The sequence below is a fragment of the Harmonia axyridis genome, chromosome 6, assembly GCF_914767665.1.
Source record: "Harmonia axyridis chromosome 6, icHarAxyr1.1, whole genome shotgun sequence".
NCBI classification, from domain to species: Eukaryota; Metazoa; Arthropoda; class Insecta; order Coleoptera; family Coccinellidae; genus Harmonia; species Harmonia axyridis.
Genome location: NC_059506.1, coordinates 9,580,941 through 9,600,043, shown reverse-complemented (window position 1 = coordinate 9,600,043; position 19,103 = coordinate 9,580,941). Strand labels below are relative to the sequence as shown.

The 19,103-nt window shown below is 31.4% G+C and overlaps 1 protein-coding gene across 1 annotated transcript in view; it reads left to right on the top strand.

Annotated features, from left to right (window-relative positions):
- Positions 1-8,031: 8,031 nt before the first annotated feature.
- The window catches only part of LOC123681944 (probable chitinase 10), a 93,460-nt gene continuing 82,388 nt past the window's right edge, over positions 8,032-19,103 (top strand). The window contains exon 1 of the mRNA XM_045620327.1: positions 8,032-8,246. Within this exon, the coding sequence (XP_045476283.1) occupies positions 8,244-8,246 (3 nt within the window). The 5' untranslated portion in view covers positions 8,032-8,243. The remainder of the gene's footprint in view (positions 8,247-19,103) is intronic.

Here is a 19,103-nt window from a genome sequence, read left to right as displayed (position 1 = left end):
CTCTTTCTCCCACTAATCCCAATTAAAAAAAAATTATGGGATTTGAATCAGACGTGCAGGCCTGTCAAGAGCTTGTACCAGGACCCAAAAACCGATTTCTTCCGTATTTGAATTAGTTGGTGGAAAAAATATTAATTGTGTTTTTTCTTTGTTCATAAACAGATTAGTGTGTTCAAACCATTATTTTAACCAAGCCACTTTCACATAGAGATAATAATCGGCAAGTACTTCTTCTTCTTCTTCTTCAAGCTTAATGTCCTTGTAAAGTAAGGAAATTCTTCCTTCACCTAACACATGAGATGCATGTTGGCATATTCTTGTATGGTGTACACCAACATTATTCAATTCAATTGATTTATTTTATAATTGCACAATTACAGTTGTTGATGTGCTGTCTCACTCACATATTATGGAAGGACTCAGTCCACCTCATTCAAACCAGATTCTTTGAGCTATTGTCTTACAGTACGAATTCCATACACTAGAATCATTTTTAGTAGCTTGAAGAGATTATTCGAAACTGAGTTTTTGAAAGAAAAACTTTTTTTTTGCCCAATCTAAGAAATAATGTTATAAGTGTCACACCATTCAAGAATTCTCACCTTACCTTAGTACAATTTTTTTAATAGAGTCAGTTGAATAGGCTAAATATTAAATTTGAATACTTGATTCTGCAAAAGGTAATATTATATTCCAAGCTAGAGCAGTTGGCTTATAATAAAAGGTTACAGGTTACTGAAGCAGTATTCAGGATGACATAGGAAAAATTAAATTGGAAAATTTTGAGATTTGTAGCAACAGGTGTTAAAAATTTTCACAGGGTGTATATCTTCCCGAATAAAAAATGCTATAGGTACTTGTAATTGGAATAATAAACGACGGTTGACGATATGCCATTTTAGATATTGTAACGGTTACTTTGATTGACCATTTTTTTCGTTTTCATTATTTTTTGGTTGACATATGCAACAAAATTATCAACAGTGTAATCAAGTGTATCAGGTGCTTATTTGTTGTGCAATATTCAATTCACGAAATTTTGGAATAAATGAATAGAACGACAAGGATGCAAACTCATATTCTTAACGATTTGGAAGTATAGAATATTCTGAAATCTAGAGGATGTTGTACTCCGTTCCTCCGCTATTTTGACTTAGGGTGAAGTGAATGTTCAATATGTCCTTTGATAAGACAGATAGCGTATCATTATGATGAAATGGAGTCATTCAATCTGATCGATATGATAATAATTATGATCATAGCAAAATTATTAGCACATTAATTAAATCAATGTAACATCCTTATGAATGGTGAAATCGTGTTGAATTTTTCGAGTTGAATAATTCGAATACATATTTGATAACTGATGTAATAATGTTCGATTATCAAATACGCACCAAATTTGATACCTTTTATTTATTGACAATATAAGGTGACACGTTAACGCTAATGATTCGGTTTTCAATAGTTATGTTCGTAGCAAGTGTGGAAAGTGATACTTTTCCGTAAGAGACTGCAGACTCCGCTTCGCGTCGTGCGGTCAAGCTATCGAGTGTGGAAAAGGCACTTTTCCACATGAGTTAGGAACAATACTTTTCCTACTAGCGTAAATGAAACACTTTCCCGGAGAATTTTCTTCTTGACATCGACTGACGTTATAAGAAATTATATTTTTGTGCGCTCAGCCGCATAGAAAAACGTTTGAATTTTATGATTAGCGCATAGAGACAAAATTTTATGATTGATGCGACTCTTTAATATTTGCGTGCGGAAAAATCCCTTGCTATTCACTTTCCGTACCTATATGCGTGCGGAAAGTGAATAGCAGGGCTTTTTTCCGCACGAATATGAAAAAGTACTACTTTCCAAACGTCAATGCGTGTGGAATGTAATACTTTCGAAATGCTAGTAGGAAAAATAAATATTGAGTTGTTATTACTACAGTACTCAAAGAGACATAGAAAAAGGGTTCTGCCCGAAACGTATGTATTTATATTTTGACTGTGATAAGAATCATAATGAAATTTTAGTAAAGGACCATCCCTAACAATCAAATGCCCAACAGATCAAATTTAATATTGGTAGTTAATTCCCTTTATCATTCAATATTTCAAGAAGTACGTGAAGATATTGTGGAAATTGGTTTTCTGACTACTAACACAATATAAATGGTAAACTACATATGAAGTGAACTACTGAGTTTGCTAATATTCATGAAATTTTTTATATTTACTCAGAAGAAAACAAAGAACAAGGTACCTACAAAAATTCTAGTGATAAGTTTTTTAATAAAAATGAAAATACTCAGGGTACCCTAACTACTCATATATTTCAGTGTTTATTGTAAGCAAATAGGTAAGTAAAATAGAACTGTACAAGGTATTTAAGCACTCAACACACGCCCTTTAACACGTTGCCTATGATTTTCAAAATAACTTTTGATCAAGAGTAGTTGATAATGTTCTCTGATTCCATAACGTTTCAATTTATCTAAAAGAATTCCGTGCTAGGTGCAATCAAAAGCTTTTGACCGGTCAAGAAAAACCCTCAAATTTCTTCATTCTTTTCAAAAGCCCCTAAAATATTTATAACAAGCTCAAACATAAAAGTCTCCGTGCTTCTGGTTTTGATGAAACCATGTTGTGATGTGTTGAAAATCCAAAATTTATTGAAGAACTTCACCATCCGCTCACAGTTTTTCAAAGATCTCAAAAATAGTAAATGATAGGTATTTGAGGGTACTATATCATATCCAAAATACCTTGCCCGATTTTCTAGACGTGGCACCTTCAAATCAGCGAATGAATATTTTAGTCCGGGAACCAGGAGCAAATTTGGTTCATTATTTCCTCTCGAGTGATAATTGTTGAGATGCTTCAGAGAATAGTATTATGAAGTCTCGTGAACGTCAGCTGCCGTTAGGTAGAGGTATGAGCAGGGGCAGCCCCCCACGCACGAAGAAAAAAAACATTCAATCATTTCCTCTCAAATGAAAATATGTCAAATTGTAGCTAACCCAATATCTCGACAGAAAAAAAAACATCAGCTGGCTAAAGCAACAAAAACAGTAAACGATGGTAGAAATTTCCAAAATTAAAAAAAAAATTTTCGAAAGTATTTTAGGAAACTTGAATTTCATATATATTATTCTTCGAAGTTTCAGAAGTTCAAACTTCTGAAGGCAGACCGGCACGTCAGTTCCTTCGACCTGGCAGAAGTAAAATTTTTCCTCCCCGCGAGTATAAAAATTCAGGTTGGTCCAGATTTTAGTTCAATAACTTTGGCGTCGGATAGAACAAATGTTTTCATGAAAAAAAGGCATATAAACACATATCCTAACAAGCTTTGTTTTAGTGATATAAGGTGTAGAAATTCGGAAAAAAATCAGTTTTTAACTTATAGATAACTCTAATAGTATTTCATTCATTGTTTTGATTTTTAGGTATTGAATTGAAGTATAGATAATTAAATGTTTCGAATAAAGTCAGAATCTCCGACTAACATTATCCAGTGGCGTAGATATAGGGATTCGATGATCTTGTTCCTTTTGCAAATTTACACCAATCTTTTTTCGAAATCAATAGGGCTTTACAAAAAAAAAGAAGTCTTCTTCATTTTTTTCATAAAATGTACCATTTTGGAGCTAATCATCGAGTAAAAAGCAAAGATTATCCATGAAAATCCACAAAAATTAATTTTTCAAATTTTCCATTGTAGTAATCTATGAAAGTACCAAAAAAAAATCAGATTTTTGACTTCTTTTCCAAACTTTAACACTCTGCCACCGCTCCCCCACATTCCCCATCTGAGTCATAGCTGACGTTCAGGAGGCTTTTTATTACTATTATCTGATGCATTATAGATGCTATTAATTACCGTTTGAGAGGAGCTTGGTTATGTAAATCTGTTACTGGCTCCCGGACTATTTGTTTCATGCAAGATTGAGCGCCCCCACATTTAAGCTATTCGATAATTCAGTAAGCACAAGGAGCATATGAAGGACTATATCCTTCAAAAAGCTTCAACCAATTAAATTAAGGTATATGATACAAATCACTTATCAATGAACCAATATTTTTGAGCATCAATGCATCCTGAAAATATTCAGGTATTGGCACGTGTACTTTAGGGAAATACTTTTAAGACATAGAATACATTCGGGATGAATTGAACAATTAAAATTCAGTGCAATTTTTATCGGGGAATAGTCTTTCATATAGGTACCCTTTGCGCTTGCCAAATTATCGATTATTTTCTCTCCTTTACTTCATGCAAATATTCAATGTTGCACATATGACATATGATGCTCCGAAAGTTCAATGAGTAATTTTTCATACCTTTCACTTGTTATCATAGTAATTTCCGAGTTATTTCGATTTCTCGACTTCTCATAACTACATATTGTGTCCCGTTTGGTGATAACATAGATAATTGTTCATCATCGAACATCGCATGTGAGTACATAGGCCTACACTTGTATCTGGCTGATTACAGAGGCGGTGGTTTTGTTGGAATCGAGTTTTGTTTTTTTTTTTTGGAGATTTCTTTTTCTGAATCATTGCCGTTTTTTTTTTGTTGGTTTTTTCGTGCCCATCCTTTTTTTGCTCATTTACGGGTCCAAGGAATTGAAGAGTGTTGACACCTTAACCTAAGCCTTTCATTTGTACATTTTGAGTATGTCAGGGTACTGTATGTGCCAATCTAACTGGAAAAGAGATTGAGTTCTTCAAATCAAGTCTACGAAAAAGTTTTAGATTCGATAGTTAAAGATCAATTGATGAAATATTTGAATGAAAATAACGTTCTTATAGATAATCAGTCAGGTTTAAGGTCTAAACAGTCTTGTGAAAGTACCATTGTTGATGTTTGTGATAGGTGGTTAAAAGGAATAGATAAGGGCAATATTGTTCTGGCAGCGTTCATTGATTTCAAAAGGGCTTTTGAGACAATTAATAGAGACTTGTTATTAAAAGAAATTACAAAAAATTGGAATAAAGGGTACTGTTTTGGCATGGTTCACGTCATATTTAACTGAAAGGTCACAAAAAGTGAAATTCAAACATAGAGTGTCTTCTGGTAAAAAAAACATGTACATGGTGTACCACAAGGAACAACGCTAGGACCGATATTGTTTATAATTTATTTGAATGATATAACAAAAATCTTAAAAATTGTAAATTGAGACTATTTGCTGATGATACTATGATTTACATTCTTGGCAACGATATCGATGTTATATGTTCGTTACTAAATGAGGTTTTTAATTTACTAGATGATTGGCTTAACGATAATCAATTGAAAATTAATATCAATGTATCAAGTTACATGATTTTTGAAAGGGAGTATACATTAAGATCTTTAAATCATGAAAGAGTTATTATCAAAGTTGATAACCAAGTATTACAGAAACTTAACTCAGTCAAGTATCTAGGAATTATACTCGATGAAAATCTGAATTTCAAACTTTATGCCGATCATTTGACAAAAAAAAATCGCACAAAAGATCCAATACGTGTCAAGGATAAGTAATAAAATCGACATGAAAACAAGATATCTTCAATCATTCTGCCACACTGAGATTTTTGTACGTCTCTCTTATTTAAATTGAAATCGAATATTATCACTAGACTACAAATAGTCCTGAATAGAGGCATGAGAATGGTTCTCAGATGTGGTAGAAGAACACCAATCAGGTCAATGCTAGAAGCACTAAATTTGATGACCGTCAGACAAAGAATCTATTTCAAAACGTTAAATTTCATACACAAAATTGAACATAAAATGTTACCAGATTATTTATCTGAGAAAATTAGATAAGTTTCTGAAGTTCATCACTATAATACCAGAAATCAAAATAGTTTTTTTGTTGATACATTCAGCACTGAGTTGACAATGGGTTCCACTCTGATTAGAGGTTTGATATGTTATAATAAATTGCCTAATATGTTAAAGAACTGCAACAAATATGTAACCTTCAGGAAATTGTTGATATCTTATGTTAAGGAGCAGTATTTTTGAAAAATGTTTGTAAATTTTATTATGAAGTTATTACTATTAGTTTCAACTTAATAAAGAAATATTATTATTATTATCAAGCAACGAAATCCGGAATTGTACACTCTCGCAACGGCACGCAAACTGCGTAGCAATTTTCCAGGTGCGAAACCACTCTCTTTTGCTCCGTTAGGTGCAATATTCAAGGAAGGGTTATGTCGAGACAAACAGATTAAGTTAAAAGATTTTGAGCCCCTTATCGACCAAATTTGTGGGATAACAGCTACCAAGGAACGCATCGAGAGAAGAGAGGATGACCTGATTCATCAGGTGACGTGTTGTTCTACCAATATTCTTTTATTGATTAGATATGCGGCTAATGAATTATATCTGTTTTTTTTTTCAGTATTCTCAAAACTTTTATCTGTGCATGATAAAAATCATATTTCAAGATTGTGGTGCCTGTCACTCAATAATTTCTGGATAGTGCTCCAAGCTCTTTATGTCATCATGTCAAAGTGTTCTTCAATTCGATTCTCGCCAATTTCTTTCTATGTACCTTGACGAGGTTTTTTGTATAGATCTTTGATTGTGAAGTTTTCCTTATCGATAGTCAGAGGTTTCTTTTTTCCCTTTATCCTCATGCGCAATTCAAAGGAGCAGTGCCATTGTTAGCAGAAGTTAGTATCTAATATTTGAGTTGAGAATATAGCTCCGTTTGACATATTATAGTCGAAATCTATCCTCGAGAATTCTGCCGAATGATTTTTTGTTATGGTTTCTGCTTGAAAAAGCTCTCATTTATTTCCATGTGTTGGCGAGTGCAGAAATTTATTGTGATTCCTCCATATTTGTTTGTGCTGTTTTTATTATAGCATTTTTGTTCCATGAAAAGATAATAAAATAAACACCACTAAACGACTCTTTTTCAAAAACCTTCAAATAAATAATAGTATAATAAATAAATAATCTTATGAAATGAAGCTTTTTGAAGCATTCCATTTCATTGTGTCTTACAAGAAATAAATCAGGAAAAGGAAGAAATGGAATCAATTAAAAAAAAAAAATCAGTATATACGAGGAATAATTGATCATTTAAAACTCTCATTTCATTGTCTTTTTCTCCTAATTATTTTCGTAGCTCATTGAACACTACTAGAACAGTACAAGAATATAAGAAATATAGCAAATACAAGCAGAATGTCAGAAGAAATGGAATCAATTCAAAATTTAAAAAAATGAGTAATACGAAGAATAACTGATTATTTAAAACTCTCATTTCATTGTCTTTTTATCCTAATTATTTCCGTAGCTCATTTAACACTACTAGAAAGTACAAGAATACAAGAAACATAGCAAATATAAGCAGAATGTCAGAAGAAATTAACCAATATTTCTGACACAACAGATTGGACAATCTTAATATTTAATTCGTATTCATGTCACTACTGTTTCAGTATAAACCAAGAATATTTGATCCTTCAAAACCACCATTTCGAGGAGTTGTCCTAATTATTTCTGTAGCTAGTCTATAATCTAACTTATTAAACGAGGATGCTTCTGCAAATCCTGCAAAACTAGTTAAACCTTTTGGGAATATTTTTCATGCGATTATAATAAGATCATGACATCATCAACAATTTTCTCAAGCACCTGCCAATACCCTGTTCAAAATTTTATTACCCAAATACATTTGACTCAGTCGATAATCGTTGCCCGAAAGATTCAATTATATACCGAATCATTCCGATATCAAACAATACAACAACACAATATTGAATAAGGAAGCGAAAGGTAGCAAGAAGTAGATGAAGTCCTTCAAGACAAATAAAGATAAACCAACAAGAAGTAGGTATCAAACAGGGGACTAGTAACTAGCAACTTATTGCTATCAAACCATAAACTTTCGAATCGAGTGTGCTATATGCACAAGACAGAAAGAGATGAAATATATACTTTCACTGTTGTCGAACGAAGACGTACAAGAAAAGTAGGTAGAGGGACCTTAGTAGAACGAAATTGATACCAGGGTCTCGACTCTGTGACTTCGTCAGTCAATGCAAGGCAAAGCTCTGTGGCGAAGCATAGACCGCATTTTCGAATTACAGCGCTCGTGCAGCGAATGTAATTGAATAAGATATCAATTGGATAGTTATCGTGTAGTGTGTGATATTATTGAAATTGATTGGTTTATGTGACAAGTGTGATTTTTATTTAATTCCGAACGAGAGCTACTCATATCTTTCAAAATGGTGAGTATTTTTGTTTTATTTTTTCGCAAGTTTGTCTTTAGCGCTTTTTCGGTTATGAGTGTATTTGTGTATGTTCCGAATATCAAATAACGAAGTGATTTAAAATCAATTACAGCAGTTGCCGTTGAGGTAGATTTCTGGTATCTACATATATTTTGACGAAACCTTTACACTTATTTCGCAAAAATTTGATTATGAATGGAAATGTTATAAGTTTGAACCAACTAAGAGTATTCTGATTGTGTCTGCTATAACAGGTGATTAATATTGAATTATCTTTAGACTATTATTTCGATATCAATTGCAGTTTGATACATTGATGAAACGAATTTTCGTACTTGAGCGGATAGTTTTTGCGCGCTCATTTTGCGCGCCGACCATTTTGTTTCCATGTAAATATTCTGATTTCGTTTTTAAAACGAAGCGAAGCGAAGCGACCTAGATTTATTATATTTTCAAAGAACGTGTGAGATTTTTATGCGCAAGCTAGACCAAATATGTCCAATGGTTTCGCAGTTTACACATCTAATATTTTTTCTAATTTGAAAAATATCGATTTGATCGTCTTGAAACTTGAGATTAACGACACAGAGGCTGATGTGGATTCTCTCAAGGATTTTTCTTAAGGAATCTCAAGACTCTTCGTCTGTGCTGCTAAAAGTATTTGCAAATGTAGTATAAGACATTGAATGAAAATTGAATATAATAAAAATTTAACTTTATACATCAGCAATAGAAAAAGTTTTTTTTTAATTAATATAAGTCCGTTTGACATGTTTAGAACAGAGCAAAAGTAGATATGTTTTTCTGAAATCTATACAGCTGGTGGTGCAATTCTGTAATTTCTTTTAGTACTTGAAGATTTGTGAATTTTTATAAGACACGGTGAATGACTCATTCGCTGGCATATTTCAATCAGAAAATTAGTGACATATGTTAGAGTAGCGCACAGTGGCTAAGTATGTTATTCTTTTCATATCATTGAATCATTATGAATATGCAACATTCAACTTTCCAAATACGAAATAAAAAGGTTGATGTATTCTGTGGTGCTGTTAATAAAATGTAAGAATTATTTCAAAATATGATCAATTGTTATTTCATTCAGAATGAGTCTTATCATCCAAAACAACAAAGTTGATATTTTATTTTGATGCCCAGTTATAATAAATTTTTGATATCCTCTCACGATTATTTTTCATCTGAATCTCGAAGCTAACTAAATAATAATTTCCAAAATACATTTTATTACAAAAAAATACTTCTTTTATAAGAATTCTGATTGAGTTATTTGAAATAAACACACTCTTTTTCAAATTTCTATGCCGGTCTTGTCTGACTTTTTATTGAAAGTTTTTTGTCATATACAGAAAGGAGGTTCACACCATTTTGCACTGCATATCTTTCATTTTAACCACTTCAACATAAAAATAAAACATCAATCTTCAGTTGATATGGTGGAACCTGAGCCTTCTGGCGTTTGGTTCTGAATAAAATCTGAGTCTTCTCTTTCGGCTTCTATTATTTTCAGTCCGTTAAAAATGCATGATCCTGATATATGACAGTTCTACGTATATTCGCAGATATTGAGAAATAATTTTTTATACGAATAAGTACCCTAAAATATCCGGAATATCAGAAGCAGACCACATGAATGAGAATAAAAAACTCGTTCGAAGGCTTTCTATGAAGATAAATGAAGTGAAAATGCCTCAAGTCTTTAATTGAATAATATTTTAAAATTTTTAATTTACTTTCATCGTGTCTTTTCATGTGATCTTCAGTTATGTACCTAAGCGTACAAATGTACACACACACATGATTTTTTCCTCTTCATCCAGAAGGTTTCTTGAAAAATCAATCATATATAGATATAAAATGATTAACAACCGTAACCAATCGTCCCATATACATTTAAAGATTAACGTATATCTTTATTTGCAACTGCTCGTTATGAACTCAGCAAGATTTAATTATTATATTTGAAAATCTGGTTTTACCTGCCGTGATAATAGTATATATCTAATGTTATGTTCATAGCACATACCTCAATTCTTATCATGCGATAATATCCATTCGAAAAAAATCATTTAATTGTGAGTATATCGATATGGAAGAACAGTAGGTAACAGTGGAGAAAGTATATGAATAATATTTTAATTACCTACTCATAACAGGAGAATGAATTATTGCTTTCAACTCATCGAAAGAAAACTAACGTGAAGTGAATCCATACTATGAAAGTTATTTCAATACAATAATTTACTGAACTTCCCAATTTAACCTTTCATATCAAAATATTACAGAACTGTGAAAAGTCTGCAACAGTTTTTGACGAATGAAATATATATTCATATATTTATTCACGAATTATATTTTCAACAATGACAAAAAGTATTAATTCCCACATTTTCGCTTGTAACCAGTTTACGATATTTTGTATGATTCTTTTTTATGTGGATGGTCAATATCAGTTGTATCATTCTCTTTAATAGGGTTTAGATAGACGAGTTCTCGAATTCTAGTCGATAAAGCTGGTTCAGAAACTTCGTATAATGAGCCTTTTATTGAAAAAAAAATTTTTTTCAAATAACGATAATAAAGAAGCATACGTCAGATCTCTTGGTAATTTAATTATCAGCTGATTTCTTGATTTCTATATGGGTAAAAACTCATACAGAAACAGAAGAAATATATATGTAATATTTGTCATTGTTGAAATTGTATTTCTAGGAGAATATGAATAACATAAGTGTAGATCAAAACTGAAAACTTGGAAGTCAAATTCATACTGAATAATCAATATTGATAAGAATATTTTATTCTTTCATTTCAATAATTTGAATAAACTCATTTCAATTTTATAATTTAGCTTTGAATTATTACTTTATAGTGATAGCGACATCCTCATATTAATATAGAAAGACTCCACTTTTAGGATATTTCTACTGAAATTGGCTCAATCCAATAATAATTTTTATTTGTTCGATAGAATAATGAGTAATATATGATATAAAATAGTTTTCTCCAAATATTATGCTATTTTTTTATTATAGGTACCCCCAAAAATTTTTTTTAACTTTTTCGTTATTTCCGAAATGACGAATACTATGGTATAGAAAACTTCCTGATAGGTCATTTCCTGAATAGAATCTTTTATCAGTTCGTCATGATGTCCGCTATTTCGATTTTTGTGCAGGAATTGGTATCAAACCATAAAATTCGGCCTCATTGACTACTACCCGAATTTAAAAATTCACTCTATATCAGATGCGATAAAACAATATTATATCGAAGACATCGAATTCTCAAATATTTACCTCTTTATTATTTGAGATCTCATTCAATATTTGGGAAAATTATTTCCTAATTTGTTCTACAATACGAAATTTCAAATTGACCTACCGTAACTATTGCTTAAACAATGTGACACTGAAATCCAATTGATATGTGTGATCTTAAGAATATTGTGAAGCACCTTCAGGTCATGGTCAAAGAGTTAACCATCAGAATTAAGTAGAGGTTGACATAATGAGTTAAAATATATTCACAGATCAGATAATTCCATTATACTTCAGGAACAATATCGATGAAAACTACATGATCGTTATATACATTTTTTTGCTTCAAGTCCATTATTCAGTAATTTTGAGAAACTCCTATGATTCATTGTGTTTCTTCCACCTTTGAAATCCATCGTTTTCTGTCCTCTTTAAGTCATTTATTCTCTGAAAATTAGTTCATTTTTTTACTGCGTCGGAATCACTTTGATATTGCTGAATATTGATGAGAGATTATTCAGTTATTTTGATAGTATTATAATTTTTATTCTTAATCTTATCGCTCAACTCTACACCTCAGTTCTTAAGGATAAGATAAAAATAAATAAAATAAAAAAAACATCTCGATGGATCTACAAAATAATTTTCAAAGCAACAATTTGAAATGCAATTTTTTCACTCATACTTTTATATCATCAACAAAAATGAAAGAGGCATTTCAGGAAAATCAAATATGTTTATCTACAAAGACAGTTTTCAAAGAATATTCAACAGTATAATGAATCCCAGTTTTAAAATGACCGGCGATTATTTTTTTTCAATATACTTATGAAATACCTGAAATTGACTCATCGAAAAGTTTGTCTGGAATAATATTTCCCAAATTCTTTGGATTTAGGACTTTCCGAAACATTCAATCATCGAAATATTTCCACCACATTATGAAAATAAGTGAATATTTCACTGGCAATATGAATGTTAATTGGAAAAATAATGATAATAAGGAATCTCAATTTTTAATACTTTCATTATTATTAATACTTTCTACATAGATAATATCAGAAGGTGAAATAGAAATAGATACAGACATTGTACAAGCTAAACACAATTTGAAGAAAAATGTGAATGTTTACAAACCTGATGTGTAATAAAAACCCAAAATTAAAAACCACAGGAGGAAAATATTCATTATTGTATGCTTTATTTTCAGAGAGTTTTTCACTTTTATGGGAATCACAAGTTAATGATGAAAACTATGGAATCAATTAATTCATATTTATCAATAAATCTCCCAAATATTCTTCCTCATGAACTTTGAAATGAATATTTTCAAATTATAAATAATTTTTTATTTTCTTTAGAAGTTTCTAATCCTTTTAGAAGACGACATTTTCATTATGGAAAGTTTGACGTTTGCTGAGTTCAAAGCTTGCGGTCAAAGTAACAAAAACAAAAATATTAATATCCTAGAGTCGCTTGATACCGAATATAACCATGAATATTAAATAGGTACCTACATGTCTGAGCAGCTTGAACTATTCGTTATGATTTGCAGTTCTTGATAATTAATCGAAAGTAAGTCGCCTTGAGTCGTGACAGATATACAGGATTATTAGATAGATTATAAATTCAACTGTCCTGTAATTCGCCCAGAGCGAGGTTGAAGCCTTTAACTTTTTTAGCTTGTGAGTACACAGTAGTCTTCCGTTAGTTTGAAAATTGACTAACAGATTTTCGCAATGATAGCAATGGCGCGCAATTATGTTAATTTACGTAACAAATGAAGAGAATGAAGTTGTGCTTGTAGAATTGTTGGAAATTACTTTGGGAAATGAATAGAAATAGGAAGCTCTTGTTCCTATTGATATTAATTATCATTTCGGAAGTACAATGTGTAAAAGAGCAGCTGGAAATTTATTATTCGAAATGTTTGTCGTTTGATATCATTATTCCATTTCATTTACGGAACTATTTTTAGTGAGTTAGTTTTGAATTTTTTGTCTATTTTTGCAAACAAATTTATAATTTTCCCACCAAAATTACAAATTTCAGCTGAAACGCAACGTATGATATCGAAATTGTTTTTCCTGATATAGTTGAAGACAACTTTTTCGCTATCCAAAACTCTCATTACCTTTCTCTGAGAAGCAACAATTTTTTGTAGATGAAGATAAGAATAAAAGTATCTAATAACATTGGAAATGCACCATGTCTATTTCCGTTGAATAAATAACTGTTATTGTCGCCATTTCTCATATATTCTTTTCAGAAAGATCAATTGAAATTGTTAATTTCAAATAATGGAGCATGTTTCGAGGAATCTCGGTATTAACAGAGGAAATGTGAACAGGGCATCATACATTACAAAGTATAATACGAGAGAATAGATAAAAAACTCAGCAAATACTCTGTCTCTTCGTATGGGTGTACCTAGTAATTTATTTATGTTCCTATTTGTTAACAAAATAAGAAGACATTAATTTATTCAACTCAATAATATAAAATAATATTTTGAATCCCAGATTGTGGAATATCAGAAGATTGACAAGTGCGAAACATATCAATGCTAATCTGAGAAATTCGAAATTACCCCCAATTACGATTTTTTGAGTTTGTTCATTTAATATTATAACGAGAATAGTGTTATCGATTATTCGAGTAGGTATTTAAATTGAGAAAATTCCATTGACCTATTTGAGCTGATTTTTTTTCGAGAATGATTATTACCTAGCAAATATGGTTAAATCAGTTACTATCGCAAGAAGTTTTTTTCAGTTCTCCTGAACACTTGAATAATTAAGAATTTTTTGTATTTAGATGGAAAATATTTTCTCATATCAGCATACATTTTTCAATAGGAAGTTACATGATTATAAATATGTATTGAAGATAATCAAAGTTTTAGTGATTTTCGGGATCTTGAAATTCTGGATAAAGCAAGCTAAGTAGGTAATCAAAAATGAATTAGAAGTTATGTGTACGAACAAGTTTCTATTATTAATAATGAAATATTCGAATAATTTTGTTTAGATTCTAGTGGCCTCTGAAGAAAATTTCGTAGCTAGAGAAGTATGCATTTTTTGGTTCGTCCCCAAGACATAATAATTAAATATTCAACGCTCTTACTTCCGCCTCGTGTTCACCGATACTTCCTTTCTGTTGGTTCCAAAGCAAGATCAGTGAAATGATGGAACATGTTATATAATTCTACTTGTAAGTTGAATTTTCGTAGAAAATTATTGTAGAATTTCATGAATGAAATACCAAGAATGTCGAGTTCGTAACAGTCTTAATCGCGGTCTAGAAAACATTTGGGTTCCAGTAGGTAAGAAAATAGATAGTTTGAAATTAGAGCGTACTCACGCTGTTATTTCAAATATTCTTCAGAATGAAAGAAACAAAAAAATAATATAAAACCAGATTCTGAGAATTCATGATATTTTCTAACGAGAAGTGAAGGAATTTAATAAAAATATAGATAGACTAGGTTATTCATGTAAATGTTGAACTGATCCAGATATCGGGTTTCGTTGTTTTTGACATAGGATCGAATACTTGAAACTCACTCCAATCGTGTCAAGAAAGTACTAGGAATTGGTTAATAAAACGAGGAATTTTCGGTACCTTCTCAATAGATTGTATGAAATTAATGGAATAATACTTATTATTGTTGATAGAGAGAAGATCATAGAACTGGCATAAAAATCCTGTTGAAATATGAGAGATCTTACAAATTTCATAAGTGTTATTTATGCTGGAAACTTTTTTTTTCGGATATTACTAGTCAAATCAATTCTTCACCATAAATTATACCTGAATATTTCCGATTGCAAAATATATAATAACTACCGATTTAATTATAATCGTTCAGACAAGGTATCATAACAGCATAAGACCCCCAAAAAATCCAGTTTTCTCTATACTCTCGTGTTATTGAAAATTATTTCGCAATCAATAGATTGGCTAATCATCATAGGAACACTTTTGAGGACAGCAATGTTATTTCGCTTCAATTTTTATGATTATTGTGTCACATCCTCTAGATTGATCAGGAAGTTTTGACATAGTAGTTTAAAATCAATGATTTTAAATGCAAACAAATCCGTAAAAAGTCATATAAACATTTCGATGTCCTTTTGCAGTCGATTGGATTTCAGTGTGAACGTACTCATTTAGTTTTCTGAACAGAAAATAGTAGTTGTGAGTGACCAAAAAAGAAGTTATAGACGTTATTGTTTTGATTTTAGGTTTGTGGTTACAAAATTTTAATAGATACATGTAAGATTTGCATATGCACTCGACAATCTTCTTGAATCTTCTTATCAGTTACCAACAAAATTATGATTGCCAGCATTCGAATCGAATAGGTACTTGAAAAAGAAGAATCGGTTACGAATGAGTATTTTCAACATCAAATCAATCAACCAAACTGCCTTCTCTTCAAATACGCAAATACAGTTAGATCGAAAAAGCACTTTGCGCATGTGTTGGAAACAACATTTTTCCTAGAAGCACTGAAATTAATCTCAATGAATGAAGTATACATATCGAATGTATAACAAAGAAACATAATGAGAAAAAATGCACTAAATCGTTTATATCTTTTGATAAACGAAAAAGTCTAACTTCGCGCACGGTCCTACTAGTAAAAATTGGTTACTACTACTTCAGTAATATACACTCAACGAATAAATTGAGGCAGAAGTCTAAGATACATTTTCGTCGAAATTACTTGTCCCAGTTGGACTCATTTTTTTTTTTTTTGAATGACAGTTCATTTTCTTCTGAACGTTAGTGTGTAAACCGTATGCGGATAAAAACCTCTATTGATTATAACGGGGTCCGATAGACCCCAGTGTCAAGTGAGGGTTAAGTATGGGCCGACGTAGTCAAGAAATTATTCATGCCAGCGATGGAAATACTCTCTACTGACACTATTGTTCAATTTTTTTTATTTTGTTTCGTTTATTTGTTGTTAAAATGTTTCATCATTTTCCATATAGAATCATGTTATGGTATGAAATAGTGTTTCTCGAGTCCTAGGAAAGATAATGAAGTGAATCAGAAATGAAAATGTTTTAAAATGATAAGACTGAAGTGTACGTTCAATTCCGACTCGATAATGTTACTTTTAGACTCTACAGAGTGTTGCAAATGTCATGAAAAAACAGCCAACAGGTATTTATGAAATAGAGGTTTTTATGAGCATACGGTTCATTCACTAACGTTCAAAAGAAAATAACCTCTCTTAAAAAAAAAAAAGGTCCAAATCCGACGAGTGGTTTTGACGAAAATGTATCTAATACTTTTTCATAATTTTTAGTGGTGCGTTGATTCATTGGGAAAGTGTCTTGCATCTTCTCAAATCAAATAATCCGAGAAAACAGTACAAAGATGACGAACAGTCTGTTATTCAACAATTCATGAATAAAATTTCAAGTATGGTGATAGATATCTGAGTTTCCCTCCATATTTGTCCTCAACAAATCGTCACATGAAAAATAAATTTACGTAACGTTGCAAAAATTGTTTTTACATATAGTTGAGTGTGACAAGACCCGCCTGGAATTCGCTCGTTTCCTTGTACAATCATTGTTTCTTATTCTGTCAAATGAACGGTTGTTTGATAACGCAACATGACTTGGCTTTTCCTCATTGCTTTCTAACCGAGGTGTGTTGGCCGGACTTGGTTACTCGACTGAATAATAGGAATAATGTATTATTGCAAATAAATTATTTTATCCACAAGAATTCGTTTAGTTTTTAATTTTTTTCCAAACGCTTTTTCACCTAGCCTTTATCGTAGTTTTGCATCAAGCGCTCGAAATTAACCCTGCCTGTGGTTCTATTTTTCTTAAATATGCTAACATTGATCATACTTATCGTAAAATACACTGAAAGATAGACAACAAAATTAGAGATAGAAGTTTGTAGCCATAATCAGAAAGAAAATTCGTCAAATATGTTTTTATCCGTCTTATTTGATCAATAGGTACATTCATTGAGGCAGATATATTGAAGAGATAAACGGAATGAATAGATGAAAATTAATTCTTGTGGAAATTCTGTTAACTTTTGAAATATCCACACCCAGTTACAGGAACCTTTATTGAAGTTTATTGTCATATGAAAATTTCAATCCTCAATTAAATATTGCTGGTAGCCAATAGGCTCTAACTACTGGAGATTTGAAATGACGGCATTAAATTTTAACGAACGTACGTTCCTGCAATTGGGTCAATTCATTAGTTTTAGAGCTAACTTTGCACCATTGGGTGCATATGTAGAAAATGTGATGAATGTTGAAAGAAACTAGATATTTTCAATCATAGTAACCAAAGCGTAACAAATTATTGAAACCAGTGTAAAAAAGATTCAAAAGAACTTTCGTCTGAAGTATTTTGTTTCATGAATGTGAGAAATGGATCGTAGAAAGTTTCAAAAATACATGTACATAGCAATATTATCTGGCTATCAGGAAAAATATAGGCGAAAAATGGCCTAAACTTAACCATATCTACCATTGAAGGTTGAACAATATTCAAATTTGTCTAACTACATACGATTGAGGAAGTTTTTCATGTTTACCTTCAAAATTTACTGTCTCAAAACAAATATACCTTTATTAATGTTATGAATTGAATGCTCTGGAAGATATGAAATGTATTATTCGACTTAATCCTGAGTTCTATAAATATAGAGCTAGTTGTGAAATTATTTAAATGCATAAAGTAATATTTTGCCACAACATTTGAAATCAATGAGAATCAGGAAGGTTGGTTGTTTGAAGTTCTTAGTAGATCATTATTAACTAACTACTGTGCGTTAATAATGAAAGTAACGAATTCTTTCTAACTACCTCATCGCGAATGTTAATGATTGTTAAAATATGAGCATCTGATGAATATTTTCTTTACAACCTGAATAGTTATAACTACGTTCAAGGAAACGAATTACATAACCCAATGCAGTTACGCTGTTCAGCCAATCTTGTATTCTTTACACCTGATTCTCTTCCATCTTGACATTTACCGATGACCACTCTTCGCAGATATTAATTGCCTATGGCATGGGTTTTAATGGGTTCACCTTTTCCAGAAGAGTTCAATTTGTGAAGATTCCTATCGATTGGTGAAGAATAAAATGAGGAATTCATGTATATGCTTTCTGAAACTTCAAGCCCTCAATGATCATTCCGATTTAAATTTATTTCTTTCAGCTGAATTATAGCTAGTTACAATACAGGGTTTTCTTAAGACGAACTCTGATATGGTCACACCGAATCGAATCTTGATTAACTTAACATTTCGTAATTTAGGGCATCTTCCAGCGTCTTGTTTGAGTGGAACTCTAGTTTGTCTAGCTGCTTCCTGTTTCGGTGTTTTGTTTGCTTAGATATCGTCTCCATTTTCAGGTCATGTCTAATATCGATGTTTCGGATAAACCAAGAGGCAACTGTTATTTTCCGCAGGATTTTAATCTGTTGTTCTTTTAATTTGTTTTTGTGGCACTTTTCAGCTTGACCCCAAGCTGTGGAGCAATATCAAATGCTTGGTATAATTACAACCTTTTATTA